We start from the raw sequence: 16,984 nt of genomic DNA, 5'->3' as shown, positions 1-16,984 counted from the left end.
AATTTCAAGTACTATTTTGTCTCAATTGTGAAGAATTATTATTTAAAATGTATTTGAAATATCTTTTCCACAAATATTCCTCGACACTGTTTGAGAATAATCAAAGATCCCATTCTGAAATGGGATTAACTTCGAAATGAAACGAGTTTAAGTTACTCAACGCATAATGCAACGTATGTTTCCCAGATTGCGAACGTGATTCGTGAGATACGGCAGTTCCAGCAGAAACCGTACAAGATCGAGCTGATCACGAAAGTAACGAACTATCTATTAGACCCGTCGCTGCTGCTCGACGACAAGCATCTATTCGACATGTCCTTAGAGATCGAGCCGAGACTATCCAGGCTAAGTACTTCCAATTAAATCGATCTGCCACACTCTGTGAGCAATGCGCCCACGAAGTGTCTCTTAAGTGTCAAGGTATACAAACTAATAATCAGTAATTATCAGCAATTGCTCCTTTTCCTAAAGCTGTTTTCTAGGTTAAGGTGACACAAAGGGGAGGTCCGCATTGACTATTAAATCACAATCCGACTTAATAATGGCGACAATTTACAAGCTTCTTCGTCGACAAAAAGTATTCGTTCTTCTTACGAGCATAATGATGGAAAGCGGCAAAATTTGTCTTACTTGCGTGGTACCACGAAGAAAAGTTACATACAAACATGGTATTTAGTATCGAGAGGAACTCAAAAACGGTTTCGACCGATTCAAATTCACGATCGTCGCAAGAAAAAGTCAGGTTAACGCATGGTATAAGAAGGAGAGCTGGACCGACTTCATCCCTATGCCTGTCATCTTAAAGGTTCGCATCTGATATGGTTTGCTAGGCGCTCTGTGAAACTTTCGTGCTATCGGCGAGAGTTTCTATAGCGTGTGTTCGGTATCCGCTATATAGCAGTGCTCCGAATGTTTCGGAACGCAACATTAGGCTCCGCCTCTTGACTATCGCCGCAGCATCTCGCTGCGCGGGGATGCTGCGCGCGATGGAACGCGGGGAGTGAGACGCTGCGGCTGCAGTCAGGGGGCGGAGCCTAATGTTGCGCTCCGAAGCATTCCGAGCACTGCGCTACAGTAACATTACCATAATAGTGGCAGTAGCGGCAGTAATACCGCACTCAGGCGAATATAACTTTAAGAAGCAATGTATCGGTGAGCACCGACGAAAACGTTAGTACATCTCGCGGGAACTCGTGGGGGTAAATTTTAGCGTCGCGGAAATTTTCTAGCGGGATAACCGTAGTCGGTCCATTTCTCCTTCTTACACCGTGCATCCTAAACCTGCAAGCGAATCTGATACTCCGGATTTTTTGAATACCTTGACTGCCACGCTAACACTCTCAAAAATTTCACAAAATTAAAATGCTTTATTTAATCGAACCAAAATTGAAATGCTTAAGTTGTACGACGTAGATTACTTGGTCAATATTTTTACGTTTCGCGGGTCCTAATGAAATTAAGAAGATATCGTAGATCAGCGTGAAAACTACTTTTCAAGTCTGAACAAATAGTTCTGTCACCCTACGCGATTTGCAGTCAAAGTAGTTTCGATGAGGAAACTGAAGGAAATGAAAGATTTATTAGATTATTTTTAGGTTATTTACATTTATGTTGAGTTTATTATTATTTTTAATAAGGATATTTATAGAAATATTTAAAGTTATGGTTTTATTTGAGTGAATTCTTCGACAAATTATAAATCTTTTGATTATTTTTAGGTTATTTACATTTAGGTTGAGTTTATTATTATTTTTAATAAGGATATTTATAGAAATATTTAAAGTTATGGTTTTATTTGAGTGAATTCTTCGACAAATTATAAATCTTTTGATTATTTTTAGGTTATTTACATTTAGGTTGAGTTTATCATTATTTTTAATAAGGATATTTATAGAAATATTTAAAGTTACGGTTTTATTTGAGTGAATTCTTCGACAAATTATAAATCTTTTGATTATTTTTAGGTTATTTACATTTAGGTTGAGTTTATCATTATTTTTAATAAGGATATTTATAGAAATATTTAAAGTTACGGTTTTATTTGAGTGAATTCTTCGACAAATTATAAATCTTTTGATTATTTTTAGGTTATTTACATTTAGGTTGAGTTTATCATTATTTTTAATAAGGATATTTATAGAAATATTTAAAGTTATGGTTTTATTTGAGTGAATTCTTCGACATTCAATGAATTCGAATCGAAAGCTGATCAAAAAATTGTCATCTGTGTATGACCGACGTGTGGCAGTCAATGTGTTAATGATCGGTATCAAATGCACCTGGGAATGTACGTAGGCAACGTCGATTTATACCGGACACGAGCTGATATGTTTCCGCCCCGTCCAGTTTTGTCCACCTCTGCTTGTTGTTATAGCGACGCGCGTTGTTCCTGAACTTTGATTCGTATGTAACGACGGCTTTATTATTGGTGGAACAAACAAGTTATACTACTTCTTCTTGGTCCGAAATATTTAGATTTGTACTACACTTTAGTCACTTTTTAAAGCAACTAATTGCGAAGTGTTTTTTATAGTGCTAAGGTGTTGAAACGTGGAACAAACGCTTCAGGATTTATTAAAAATATTCTCGTTTATTCAATTAATTCAGCATATCCGTAAATGCAGTATGTTATACTTTCTTGCAGCAAATATGACACTTTTCTATTTCAATTTTCCAAGAAGTAGTTTCGCAGAATACGCACATAATGCACAAATACATAATCGATGTAATCGCAAAAGGCCATGGTTCAATGATAACAATCGACAGTAAATACCCGCGATCTGGTAAAATTATTTAATTAAACAATTTATTTAGAGTAACTGAGACGAAAGAGCAAAGATTATACGAAAACTATTCGATTCAGAAACTTATTCACCGCTAAATATGAGAAATATGTCTCTTGACAATTTTCAGTTCTGCCTGTACTGAATATTGTTGAATAATATGATATCCGAGTCATAGCATAAATCACGAATACACAATCAATATAACCGTACACCCTCGGCACGTGTACTTTGCCTCCCATAAAATAAAAATCGCGAACTAAGACAAAAACGCCAAGAAAGTAATTAACTTCGTTCCACCGAGAATACGTCAAATGCAACCCTGTTAACCCTTGGATCATTTTGACCCGGTGTATAGAAATCGCCACCTAATTATTAAATTTTCGGCAACAACAGCAAAAAAAACAAATAATAGGTCTACAAGAAGCATCTTCGAGAATACAAAATGTCCTAGAATTCCCGTTACATTTGAAAATGGCTGATTCCTGAGCTAATTCGAAGTAACTTTTTCCTCAGCGAAAACGTTGGACGCAGCTTCGGTAACGAGTTATCAGCGAAAAACACGGACCAATCGGACGACGAGTACGGCTGTCGCGTTCCAGTGTGACGCGCCATTGTTCGCGTGGGCGTGGCGCCTGGCGTACTCGCTCTCCGATTGGTCCGTGTTTTTCGCGAACAACTCTTTAACGGAGCCACGGAGAACAATTTGCTGAAAGGCTAAGTTACTTCGAATCGCCCGAGGGATCGCCCTGTGCAGGTGTAACGGAAGAAATTCGTGAATAAAAGTGAAGATGGTCGCAGGTATCGTCGATAGCATAGTTGTGCAAATGGTCGTCCGAGGATCAATCGAATAGATTGTACTGTCATCGACGCGTGATCCATCATCCGTCGTGATCGATAGAAGCTTAAAGAGTCTTCGTTGGGACGCAGGATCGTTCTAACCGTATCTGCACGGGCGAATGTGTACAAATGCACGATACAATCTTATTTATTTTCTTATACTACACTTATGACTGTCACTCGATCGTGCATCCTGACGAGGGACGGCGTTAAACGAGTGGAAGATTGTTCACTTTGGCGAGACACGGACTATAGAGGTTCGAAAAGCTCAAAAGACTTCGATCACCGACTCTTTCGTTGGCGTTATTCAATCAATCAGTATTACACTCCGAATGACAGGATTCAAAGGAGGATTCGACGTTAAATGGAGCTGAGACGGAATTTAACTAGAGATCGGAAATTGTATTTGACAATCAGTAGCGTAATGCAGCATAGGCTTCGGTCGGGCTTGATAAGGGCTGATTGCGTTGTCTTGCCGAACGCGGGTTCTTACGAGTTGTTCGTACGTCAACTGGTCTGCTGACTTTTCTGCACTTATGGCATTCAAGTAAATACCAAATTAAATAAATTATTCTCACAAATAATAATGAGGAAATATTCAGATCAATTAAAGTAACATTTTCTGTCTATTTGGACTGTAATAAATAGAGTGCGAATCTTTATTGCTCGCATTTATTGCTAGAATCGGGTATTGCACAGAAATTTATGGCTTCCTTTTTTATCTTCGATATGATAATAATATGCAAAGGATGTGATAATATCTTCAAAGTCTTCTGAAGTTCCGGCTATCGTGTATTTGACGTATCCATCTTTGACATAAATGCATAAACGTCCGCAGTTGAGAAATCAACTTATATATTAATTTCTTTCACACTTTAGTTTTCATAGAATGATCTAATTTTTGTAAGAATTCGCAGTTCGATCGCCAAGTATAGCTACAGCAATAGTTGTAATTTCTATTTTATATCGCAAAACGTTTTCGATCGTACGATTATTTATCTGACCAGAGAATGTTCAGTAATTAATTATGATTTCTGTTCGAGTAAAGTAACATTTTACAATTTGGTATATACTTTCGGCAGCATTTCTTTCGAAGAATTGACATTTTTATTGAACAAATATTCATATCGTGCAGTTCAAGTAATTTAAGAATATTCGCCGATATATTTTTGCTGGTAATTAGTACGTTGCACTCTGACAATTGGATTGCGGGGACGATTTGTCCAGCCTGTAAAAAGAGTCGAGGTGTATCAGGGCGACGTTAGCACGGAAAACGTATTTATTGACGCAATTGGATTCGATGTTACATTTCACTATGACGTTCTTCCTTCTGTTCTGGGGAAACGACGCAGGAGCTGTGGAAGCGATCGCGCGAAAAGCGAACGAGAATTGAAGCGTTACATTTTAATCCGAATTTCTCTATATGCAATCACGAGTTTAATGACGAACTACTTGCCCGATGGAGAGATACATGATGCACAGTATTTGGGCAAACGAGGGCAGAAGATAGTTTGTTCTATGGGAGAACCGTTTACTACAACTATAACGTAATATTTATTACAAATATTCTCCTTTTCTATAACGCTGTTTTAATAAGAATACAATCACTTATTAAGGGAATTACAACAATCACACATCTTCTTGGATTATTTCATCGTTTGCTGGAAGCAATTTTTCATTCCTTCGATCAGAAAACCAAAGGTTTTGCTGCGATATTAATTCGTCTGTAGGATAGAACACACGTTTAATCGTTACAATGCTTTCACCTTTCTAGAGTGCACCTTTCGCGTCGAGTTCGATTTATTTTAATTTCGATGATTTTTAGAACATGGCGTGCGGACCACGTGGGACATATTTTCTCACGATTATGCTTTCGTGTCTACTTTCTCGTGTTCGCTATACCGCGGATCATTATTACAGAATTAAATTTTCTGCATTGATTGCAAGACATAAAAAGCAAGTAGAAAGTTGTTTTTCATTCTTCGATCATTTCTAATAGATTCTAAATAATATATCGACATCTTTGAACTCGTTCGATTCTTCTGCTATCGTAAAATTAAATTTGATCAGAAATGCATAAAATTTGCGAACTTGGCAGTAACTGATTAAAATTATTTTACTTTTCTGTCCAGATAAACATATACACATGTAGATATAGCCCATCTTAAAAAACCGAAAAGATCGTTGCAAAAGAGCAGAACATCGTGAGAATGTAACAATTCCATCGTAGATGTCTTACACAGTTATTACATTTTGTTTCAGTATCTGCTTCATTGTTTCGTTCAATATTCGTTGCAGCTTATTCGAACAATGGTTTATTTCGAATCGTTTGAATCGAAAGCCTGTCGGTGAAAGACTTGCACACATTTATTGCACGTATTAAGTGCAAACGTTGTTGACATTTAAATAGACTATAACGATTGTGATCCGCAAACCATGTACGAATTATAATATCGCTGGCTCTGCTCGTACGAGCTTGATTATTTGTGAAATAAACAAACGTATGATCATTAGGAAAGATTCGTATAGGGGTAAGCGTATCTATGAACAATGAATTGCAGGATATAAATCTTTGAAAAAGTACACAGATACTGTCTTCAGTATACCTTAATCTATATCAGCAAAGTATTATAATCTTAAACTAAAGCGCTAACTACGGATATTTATAAAAAGATACACACTGTGAACACTCGTTTACAGGAGACGGTGAATTAACCAGAAATTTATTTCTGCCTTACTAAAGAGTTAAGCTTCACAAAGGTTGTTGCTTCATTGTGCTATATGATAAATACAATGAAATCTGCAGACTATTAAGGAAACATTAATATATTAGGTACGGGAAAAAGTATTATATAAATATGTATGCACAGAAATATGTAATCTGAAGCTGGACTTTGTGATATGGAACCTCCGTGATTTAATATTTATTCTTTATTAATTGTTCTTGGTTCAGATAGGACACTGAACACGTGCAAATGTTTCATTCTGTAATCATTTCTTAAGAATCTTTCTAATTTGTTCTTTAGTTATTCGGTTAAACTGTTTATATAACATGTACAATATTGTAGATGTTGTCCAAACCATTATAGTTAATTAACCCTGCGGTTCAGGAAGAATTAATTCTTTTAAGGGTCGTCGTGAATGTTGAGGTTTGCAACGATCGCTTTGTGGTGACGATGTAATGAAATTTCAAATCAAACCCGAGACAATTTTCAGCACAAGCTTTTGATTAGCTAGTGTTTTACACTAGCAGTTTAATAAAGTGAGGAGTTATGGGAAATTTTGGAATATTATCAAAATTGTCTAACATCCATTTAATATGAAATGTTACACCGAGCCGAGCTACCAAATGAAATGAAAAATAGAAAGTGCAAGTAATTAATATTTAATTCAAACGTTATGGTGACGCCATGAAAGATTGAATTCATTAATGAAGTACAAATCCAGCGAATGAAGTTGAAATATTTTATAACCTAAGTTAATTGATTTTCATGACATTTAATGGCTACAGTTCTTTCCCATTTTTATGTATGAAACAATATCTAAGCAGTTGGAGACTTCTGTCACTTTTTAACGAAATAAAGGCATACGTTAAAGTACGAATGAAAAAATTAATTTAATGGAAAACTGTTTTCTTGAACGCTCATTTTTTGCGTGTATTATACTCCCTCATTACATCGTTGCCTCCAAGTATGCGATCAAACCTTTCAGATAGTTTCTTTTCGATTCGAAACATCAGGATCTAAAATAATATTATCACTTGAAATTCCAATCATAGTTCAACGATGACAATCAATAGCAAGTATCTCTGTAATCTGTCGAAATTATTTGATCAATCAAAGAATTTTTTTTTTCGTTTGGAATAACAGAGACCAAGGATGAAAAATTATAGGATAATTATTCATTTAAGAAAATCATTTGGATTAACATACTACAAAAAAAGAAGCTTGTCCTTCGACTATTTTCGGTTCTGTTTGCCTGTGTATAATAAATATTCTCAACATTATTTCACTTTCCAATCGTGTCACGTACGACGGGATTTGCGCACTATTGTTATACTCTTCGTAACTTTTAAATATCAAAATAGAATACTCGTAAGTGTCAGGCGTCACGTACCTGATTATGAAGCTCCGACGTTTCTTTTTGCCGATACTGGGAATATTCGAATCTTCTTGATCGTAGCACAGTGTGAAAGGAATGTTAGTTTAAGAATATAAACGATCTTAATCGTTTCAAATTGAGAAGTAGTCTAGTTTATCAAATATTTTCATTCGAATTAAAGTTTCTATGCTATAGAGAAACAATGTAACGAACAAGGGGGGGACGGGCATGGATATTTAATTGAAGCTAATCGGTAAGGAAATGACTTTACAGAGCATATCGTTGTTACAGTCAATCAATTCGATAACGATCTTAAGGTGGATGAACTTGTCGGTGAGGTGCCTCTTCTACAGTTTCGACGGAACTTCGTTAATCTCCTTCTTCTGACACATATACAGGGTGTCCCAGATTACTTGTTCGCCCCTGTTAAAATAAAGGGGAGTGATTTTTATTGAAAACTAAAAAGGTTTTAATAACCGATTCCAACACACTCTATCGAATGGTGGTAGTTGTATCTTTGGCGCTTTTTAAAAATGGAACCCGATATTTTCTCTCGCAGGTTCGGATTGTTCGAAAAAATATCAAGAAATCTTGTCCGAAAATCATTTTTCTTGAAAATGCCTCCGTTGGACGAAACATGATTTCTATTGTATGAATTCACAATTTACGAATTAAAGCTTCAATTTTTAGTAATGCATTTGAACAAATTACAGATAGAAAATTAAACCTCAATAAGATTCTCCTAAATAAATTAATAAACAAATTAACGCGAAGAAACTGTGGAAATGAAAGAAGACTCTAACAAGAATTAATATTGGAAATAAACAGGAAATAAATAGATATGTAATATTGGTTCAAATAATTTGACTGTCGCGACGATAACTTAAAAATGTTTACGAAATTCGAGTACTTTATTTAATCAAATTAAAATTGAAAAATTAAGTCGTATGACATGAATTACTTTCTAAATATCCTTACGTTCCGCGCAACCTGATCAAATTAGGAAGATATAACAGATCAGCGTAACAATTAATTTTCAAATCTAAGGAATCAATTCTGTCACCCAGCTATGGGTGACGTGACAATCAAGGTGCTACTCTCCTTAGCGCCGACCAAAAGAATCGCGTGTACCTAACCGAAATATACCAAATTCAGTTTGGTAAAGTTCCGAAAAGAAATTGCAAAAATTTTGTAAAACCTGATAATTAGAAAATTCAAAATCAATCTTAGTCAACAACGCTATATCGTTGTTCATCAATAAACGACTTAAATAGATCCTCATGCAGATTCTCATCTCGTTTTCATGTCTTGAAATTTGGACTCAGACCTATCCCCAAACTAAACCAGGACCTAATCCGGATCTAAATTCACGAGGATATTTTGTCTTATTTTTGTACTTTATTTCTAAGTCAATAGATAGACAATTAGGAACAATTCCGTTGAAATCGAAATGATGGAACCTCATCGACAAGATCACTGCTAAGAGAATATCGTTTCATCGACTGGCGTGTCTAATAGCCCCGTTGAACAGTTCTATACTCAAGAATGTTTCTTATTACGATATTGAAAATTCTATCTACTATACAATGTCCACTTACGATCGGCGTTATTTTTCTAAGTCTACAAATATATCAGGCAATCATGATTCATCAAAGGTTTTTTATCTCTCCAATTATTCCTGCCATTTATATCAAGGACAATCTATCTCCGAAGATTCTCCTCGTCAACGTCTAAGACGATGTGTGCCAATTTGTTTTGAGGATCCGAAAAGTTTTGGGGGGAAAAAATAGACGAGGAAGTTGATTCGAGGATCTCGCATATCTCGAAACGTATCAATTTATTGTAAGACTCTTATAACGTCATAGAAGAATATTTTCTATTAGAAGGTGTATAGAAAAATAAACGTAAAAGTAGGACAGTCGTTCGTGTTATATCCTTTCACTATAGTTTCGTTTCGTTCGAATGAATTCTTCTTCGATGAATTCTGACGTTTCGTCTTTTATCGTTTCTCGTCTTCTAAAAGCGAATCAAAACACGGATAAAAATGACGAAAGCAAATGTAAAATCAATTAACAATTTCGCACGCGCGAAACGCTGTGCCTGCGATTCGTATTTCTAACGTTAGCAAGGATTACTTTGAAATCATCAACAATTGTCCAAGCAACAATATTTTCATCGACACGATTTCGCCGACGTTGTTTATACGCCGACACGTTGAAATCACCAACAAATGTTTAACATCGACTCTCGCTTCACCGACTAAAGTTATTATTGACGTTATTAAACGTCCACGCAAGCAATTTAAGCCGACGTTTGCTCATACAAAAGATAAATTTATTAACGTTAATTATCTACTAATTGTACTTGCGAGGCAGGACTATTAACTGTTACATTAGTTATAAATGGAATTACAAAGATACACTATTTGCTAATGCTTCAAGTTTTTTGCACATTTCTGTGTAAGTTTCACGATTTTGTAATATTCTGATTTATTCTTTCTTCTCTTTTTTCATTTTTTCGTCGTGGTTCGCCGTTTAATAATTGTTCTAATATATTTTCGACACCGGCTTGCTCTGTTTTAATTTCTTCGATGATTCTGAGTAATGAAACTTTATAGTTGTCGACCAAATACTGCCATCGTGGATGCATTTCATTCTCGGTACCATAATCTTATTCTGACAAATCTATTTCTTTTATTTTAAATAATATGTGAAACACTAACTAATATGCATTACCAAGAGTTCTAAGTGTCAATAGTAGCATTTGTCGCGGTGAAATGAGTCGATGTAAAGATTTTTTGGTGATTTCAATGTATGTAGGTATATAAAGATTGTTGAAAGTTGATGAAATAATCGTTGGTGATTTCAGGGTAACCAATTCCAAGCAGTCATATCAGCGTTTCATGCTTGTCACTTCCGTGGAGAGAATGTATTCGCGAACTTAAATCGCGTTACTTATTTAAATGCAGTAACAATTTAACATTTTTTTGAACGATTCAATTACTATGCACTATTTATGCAATAAATCAGACTAAAATTCTTGGCCGCATTTTCTTCGACGAAAAAAAAAGAAAAGAAAAAAAGAAACTTTATTGTGACAATCGTGTTCTATTACAATATTATTTGTAGATAAAATATTTATAGCTTCTTATGTATGTTAAAGTGACGTTAGTCAGAAAGTGTTATCAGTAGACTGTGGACCTTACGCGTTTCGAAAAAAATTAGAACGGTAAAAAGAAAACGATATAAATATTAGCGATTTCAAAAATACTGTTACAATATTATCAACTCGTTAAAATTGTTAAAGGTAGAAATGCAGTTCTATTGAATTCCTGTTTCAGGAAATTGATGCTGAACGTTTTTATTTTACGTACAAATCGTTAATCTGTTTACAGACGAATCAATGGATGAAGCATTAATCCATCAAGCATTAAGCAAAATTTATAATTGATAATAAAATGCGAAAGTGCAAACAGAAGTCTTTCGCACTACGATTCAACCACGGGTGACCTAAAAGCAATTTTCCAGAAAAAGAAAAAATCTTGACTGCGTTTAAATAACAATGTGAATCGTGCAAGAAGAGATATTAAAATTGTTAGTTTATAATTCCTTCGCTATATTTCGAATAACATGAAAAGATCTAACTCAGTCTTCTACGAATTAAGTGATCAAGTCCATAAATTGAAAATACTCTATTAAGGTTTTAAACATTTAAAAAATGGGGCATCCGAACTATATTCGAGTAATAAAATAAATATTGCTGTTAGTATGTGTAATGCGGGATTAAACAAAGTAGCGCTCTCTCGCTCTCTCCGAATAAAGCTCTCGAATTAAAGACAAAACAATTTTCTCGAATTAATAGAATATGAAAATTAAGAAAAATATATTCCACTATTTTGTGTCTAGAAAAATTATTTCTATTAGTAGACACATTCGTGCTCCTTACTAAACAAAACATTTGAATCATAGTGTAAGCCCTCCTCGATAATTCCTCCTAATTGAACATTTCAAAGAAATTGTAGACTGTCAAACTTAACGCTTCAATGAAAAAAAAACAACTGTTTAAGTGGAATTCTAATTTTCTTTATCATTTTATTTTTAAATGAAAAGATAATTGCTTGCATGGATCAAAATCACTCGTTGATCTTCGCGAAAAAAGTTGCTATAGTCGAGAGAAAAAAGTGATTATTCGATAGAACACATTTCATTAATAATGTTATTGAATTGAAAATATTTGATACGATAGATTCGTTGTTTTTGCGTGATAAATATTAGCGATCGCTGCTTATTTTTTAATGTCTTTATGCAAATCAAATCAAAGCGCGTTTTAATAACTAGCTACATTGTGATTAAGAAATTTATGCAATTACTTTTCATCATACTTAATACAATTATATTTAAATACTGCTATATATATTTCCAATTTACAAAGCTATATTTAATAAACATACAAAATAATGTTCAGTATTTATTTGTGAAGCATTTCGGACATATTTATTATGTATTACAATACAGTATCGTATAAGTTTTCCATTTTACAGTATGTCAAGTTCTCCTACTAGTATTGAAAAATCAGTATTATTACAAACTTTAATAATTCTATATATATTATATATCCAAAGATACGTTACATTCTTATACATATTTTATATGTTAAACATTATCTTCTTATATTGTACAAAACATAAAAATAGATAAAGAAATAGTACGTTGTTTCGAAAGCAATATTTTTCTAATTCTTTCAAAATATGTCCTTAATTTTCAAGAAGTTGAAGGAATTACAGCCGTTCATCAAATTTATACAATCTATAATTTAGAATATTTATTAGGTATTCATTCGAATTCTAAGTTGTATAACACTATTTTACACGTATATTTAATTTACAGAATTCAGCTCACGAGTAAATTCTAATATATTTTTTATTATGTAATTGATAAAATCTTATTTCAATAATATTATATGTAGAAAGAAATTTCAACAATGTTTACCACAAAAGTATCCAACAATGTTTACCAAAAAGTTCAGCAACGTTTACCAACAAATTCAACAATGTTGACGAAAAAGTTCAATAACGTTTACTAAAAAGTAAAACGAAATTTACCAAAAAATTCGGGCACTGCGAAACGGCTGCAATTTTTTCTGAAATGCTGCAAACATGTAGCAGCTGAATAGAGAAATGCATGCTCTACAGAACATAGTAGGTTTGAAATCCGCGAAACACGCGAATCACGTATAATCATCTTCTGAACCGTTGTACCTCTGAAATATTTCGCGGTGGTAATACATAATTTAGAGATCGCAGAGCATTTAGTGCTTTTTCTAGCAGCTTTCATTCGAATGAAGAAGCGTTACAAGTGTTTCATTTAACACACGTCATACAGCTTCGATGTGTCGCGAGAACATAAATGTTAATACGAAGACTTGGGCGAGAATCGTTTCATGAAAATTACAATCCAAATATGAATAATTTCATTCTGCCGCGATTTTGGCGCTGCTCAATGGAACCATATCCCGAGCTAAATGGTTAACAATAAGATGTGACCTCCAACGTTGTCTGACTTTCCTGTATCAGGCATCATTGAATCCTGATCGAGTAATTAGTAACGCGAGTCTAGAACTAAGGTATACGTCGGTGGAACATTTCTAACATAAGGCGTTGAGTACTGTCTAAGAAAGTTCAGTATTAATCCTTACATTTCCGTAAACTATAATAATCGACTAACTTCATCGGACAGCGATCATTTTATTTGCATTCTATTCTGAATATTTTCGGATAACGTAGACACATATAGACCGTTTTTCTTTTTCAAACCGAATTATGGGAACGTATGTTTTCGATGTAAATTATTTCACTGTGATATTATAAAAAAAAAAAACAAACAGTGAGTTGATAAAACTATTTTTATATAAACTATGTATTTTTCTGTATAATGGAGAGATTCATTTCCGGGATAGAGTACGTATCGCAAATTCTTGAGTATACAATTTATCAATCAGATTAAGCTATTAAAAAGCGTATAACAATAATAATCACGTTATTCCCAACGAATGAAAATTCTGAATATCCAATATATTCAATGGATTCATTTTCAAATGTATCGTTGAAACATTTATTTTCTACGCGCTAAAAAGTAGAATTCAGGATAATCAACAGTTGTGTAAATCGTACCTATCGTTGGTGTCGGATCTACGGACTCTGTGTGCGTGTATGTGTGCGTGTGCGTGTGCGTGTGCGTGTGCGTGTGCACGTAATTAGAGACACACGAGCTTGTGCGTAATTGTATGTTCGTGGCGCGTGTAACGACGTTCCTTTAAAATAAATTACTTTAAGCAGAGTATTACCAATCACAAATCATCAGCTGGTTGTGAATAAATGTTAATGAAATATCTATCATGAATATGGACAATTAGATGTACGATAATGGGAATACAATTGTCAACTGCTTTCGCTAATGAAACAATTACAAAGTCCCCGCTCTACGATTCCGCAAACGATAGAGAAAATTACATTTAGAAAAAAAAGAAAACAGTACACCGATTGTAATTATAATCTGCGAAGGATAAGTGTGTTAATTTAATGTTCCGTTTAGTGGTTACTGGATTGCGAATTTTGATCGACTTATCGAAGATCAGTAACATTTTCACTTTATTTCCGTCGTAAAGAATATTGTAACGAATGAAGGATATTTTTCATTATATATTTAAACTTCTGTAAAATAATGCGCGAAAAATTTTAATTTCCACGAAGATTCGCGTTATTCATTACGAAATGATAAGTGTGTGCTATGTTTGCACTACAACTCGAAAGCATGCATGATCGACGCATTTGGCTCGACGAAATTACATGTGTAGTTAGAATTGCAGTGGCGAAGATAGCACATCAAATAAAAGTATGGCAGCGCTATAACAATAAAACGTAATCGTTTGCATTGTTTTCCGTTCTGATTGTTACTAGATGTGCACGGAACAAATGATAACGATAATGATAGTAAAGATTTTTGTGTTGTAGTGTACTGCGTTGTAATACACTACGAAGAAAGAGACAGCTAGTATTAGTTTTATTTTTTGTGTAACGCGATGGACAACTTTTAGTTTCATTAGAAACAGTAAACTTTACGCAGTCGATCATTACAATAGCTAGAAAACGATTCGTTGCACAAGACGTGAAACCGAAACATGTTGCGATATTAATTTTTCACCAAGATTAGTAGAGTGATTAGCTTAATCAGAACGTTTCGAGGAGAGAAACTATCTCACATCCAAATCCTTTAAATAGTATGTATATGATCGTAGGCGATAAGCTGTGGACATAGTAATCGAAATCTGTGTCAACTATCCGATAATGCGACGGTACAGTTCTCTCGCTGTGCGTCACAAATTCTCCTAAAAATACCTGCGTATACTCCAAGTGTAGAAAAATCTGTATGCGAAACCACGTGAAAATGAGATCTGTACGTGACTGTACCTTCTTCAACGTATAAAACCGTAAGCACTTGTTACGATGTATGTATATGTTATTTTTTGATTTTAATCAAGAGTTTTAATGTTGCATACATTTGCTAGCTACTAAGGAGCGAACAAAGCAGAAGCGCAGGATATATTTCTCCGAAAATAACTATGAAAGGTAAACGTCAGTTGAGATTGAGAATTTAAATACTATACTTAAACGTTAATGCTGTCTATTGTCTATCAAACATTTTATATCTTCGATCTGTATACATTAAATAGAAAATATTCTTCTGTAATTTGTCCTGGCGTTTTTATTGCAATTGCCTATTTCCCTTATCGCTTTAATTCCTTGCACTGTGATACAGTAAATTACGATGAAATAATATTTACAACGGACAAGTTGAAGTGTGCGATCACAGTGTGTAACGCATATTTATCTTACGGCGAGCTTTACGCCATTTTATTAACGATGATCATATTGGAAAACTTAAAAGCATCGATAGAGTACAGCCGGCTAAGGGGATCAAATCTGCCTTTCGGTCGATTTAAACAACTGACCCTTCATTCGATAAATTAATTATCCATAATTATTCCTGAGGTGATTTGAAGTAACTTCTTCCTTAGCGAATATGCAATCCCCGGCTTTGTTTGCGAGCTATCAACGAAAAGCCAATGAGAGAAACTGGGCTTCGTCCGCTTGTTGGCTCGGCCAGAAATTATGTAAGAAAGCAAAATGTTTAATATAACTGAATACGGAAAGTATGTTGACACTGCAATTTAGTGCACATCTTAAATTATTGCAATTTTTGTAGCGTGAAGTTTGATATCCTTTGGCTCTCATTATTTCTAAAAGGCGACTTGGCATACTTCTAATTGATTTTTTCGGCGCAGCGGAGCTTAATTCAATGCTTCTATAAATTTTGATTTTGTGTATTTTTCAGTTATTCGGCGATCTAATTCCTCCCGCAAATGCTGGTTCAGATCGAGACTTTGAGGTGACCATGGAAGCAAATTTATATTGTTGGTTTCAAAAAATTCTTTTGCAATTCTTGAGCTGTGCTTTGAGTCGTCGTCTTGCCGAAAGACGAACGATCTATTTCTTTCAAATTTATGCATTGGAGAAAACAAATTCTCCTGTAATAATTCAACATACTTGCAGCAGCTCAGTCTCCTTTCAATCATTGCTAAATTCTCGTCGACCAATTCGGTCGTTATTTAAACAGCCCTACATTATAATGAAGCAACCTTCATGCTTCACGGTTGGAGTCGCAAGAGTCGACTTTCCGACGGTAGAACAATTCGAGAATTACACTTTGAAAAATCTAAAATAATTGAAAAATCTACAGTAATATTAACAGTTCGGCCAAATTTAAAAGAAATACGCGACAGAGATATGTAAGAATGCCTAAGACTTGATGGTGTCAACAGAAATACCGACGCGAGTGTACATACGAATTGAATGCATTAATTTATTTTCCATTGTTAAATAGTAATTTTCGTCGTTATATATATATATATATATATATATATATATATATATATATATATATATATATATATTAATTCCGCGTTTATATTATTAAGACATGTACTCAAAAATTTGCAGCTTCCATCTAAAACGCGCGACGCCCGTAACACGTTTTGAGTTGTTTACAACGTTACATTCGCTTCCAGTTATTTTCGACCGGTCTCCCCTTAGAACACCGTTGTTTGTCAGTCATAATGAAAGGTAGCTCACATGTATGTCCATGGTGTGCTCTGTTTTTCAAACCCGATTGGCATTCGAAATGTGTACGGGAATGAAATTGCAC

The 16,984-nt window shown here is 34.4% G+C and overlaps 1 protein-coding gene across 5 annotated transcripts in view; it reads left to right on the top strand.

Annotated features, from left to right (window-relative positions):
• Positions 1-15,469, top strand: part of LOC117224194 (ras-specific guanine nucleotide-releasing factor 2) — a 132,647-nt gene extending 117,178 nt beyond the window's left edge. For 4 of the 5 annotated variants that reach the window (XM_076526130.1, XM_076526132.1, XM_033476951.2 and 1 more), the window contains one exon: positions 187-15,469. In XM_076526130.1, the coding sequence (XP_076382245.1) occupies positions 187-363 (177 nt within the window). In that variant the 3' untranslated portion in view covers positions 364-15,469. The remainder of the gene's footprint in view (positions 1-186) is intronic. The other variant, XR_004491150.2, reaches the window with a different exon arrangement.
• Positions 15,470-16,984: the final 1,515 nt, after the last annotated feature.

The sequence above is a fragment of the Megalopta genalis genome, chromosome 13 (assembly GCF_051020955.1).
Source record: "Megalopta genalis isolate 19385.01 chromosome 13, iyMegGena1_principal, whole genome shotgun sequence".
Lineage (NCBI taxonomy): Eukaryota > Metazoa > Arthropoda > Insecta > Hymenoptera > Halictidae > Megalopta > Megalopta genalis.
The sequence above is the reverse complement of the archived record's forward strand: the minus strand, read 5'-3'. Positions and strand labels throughout refer to the sequence as shown.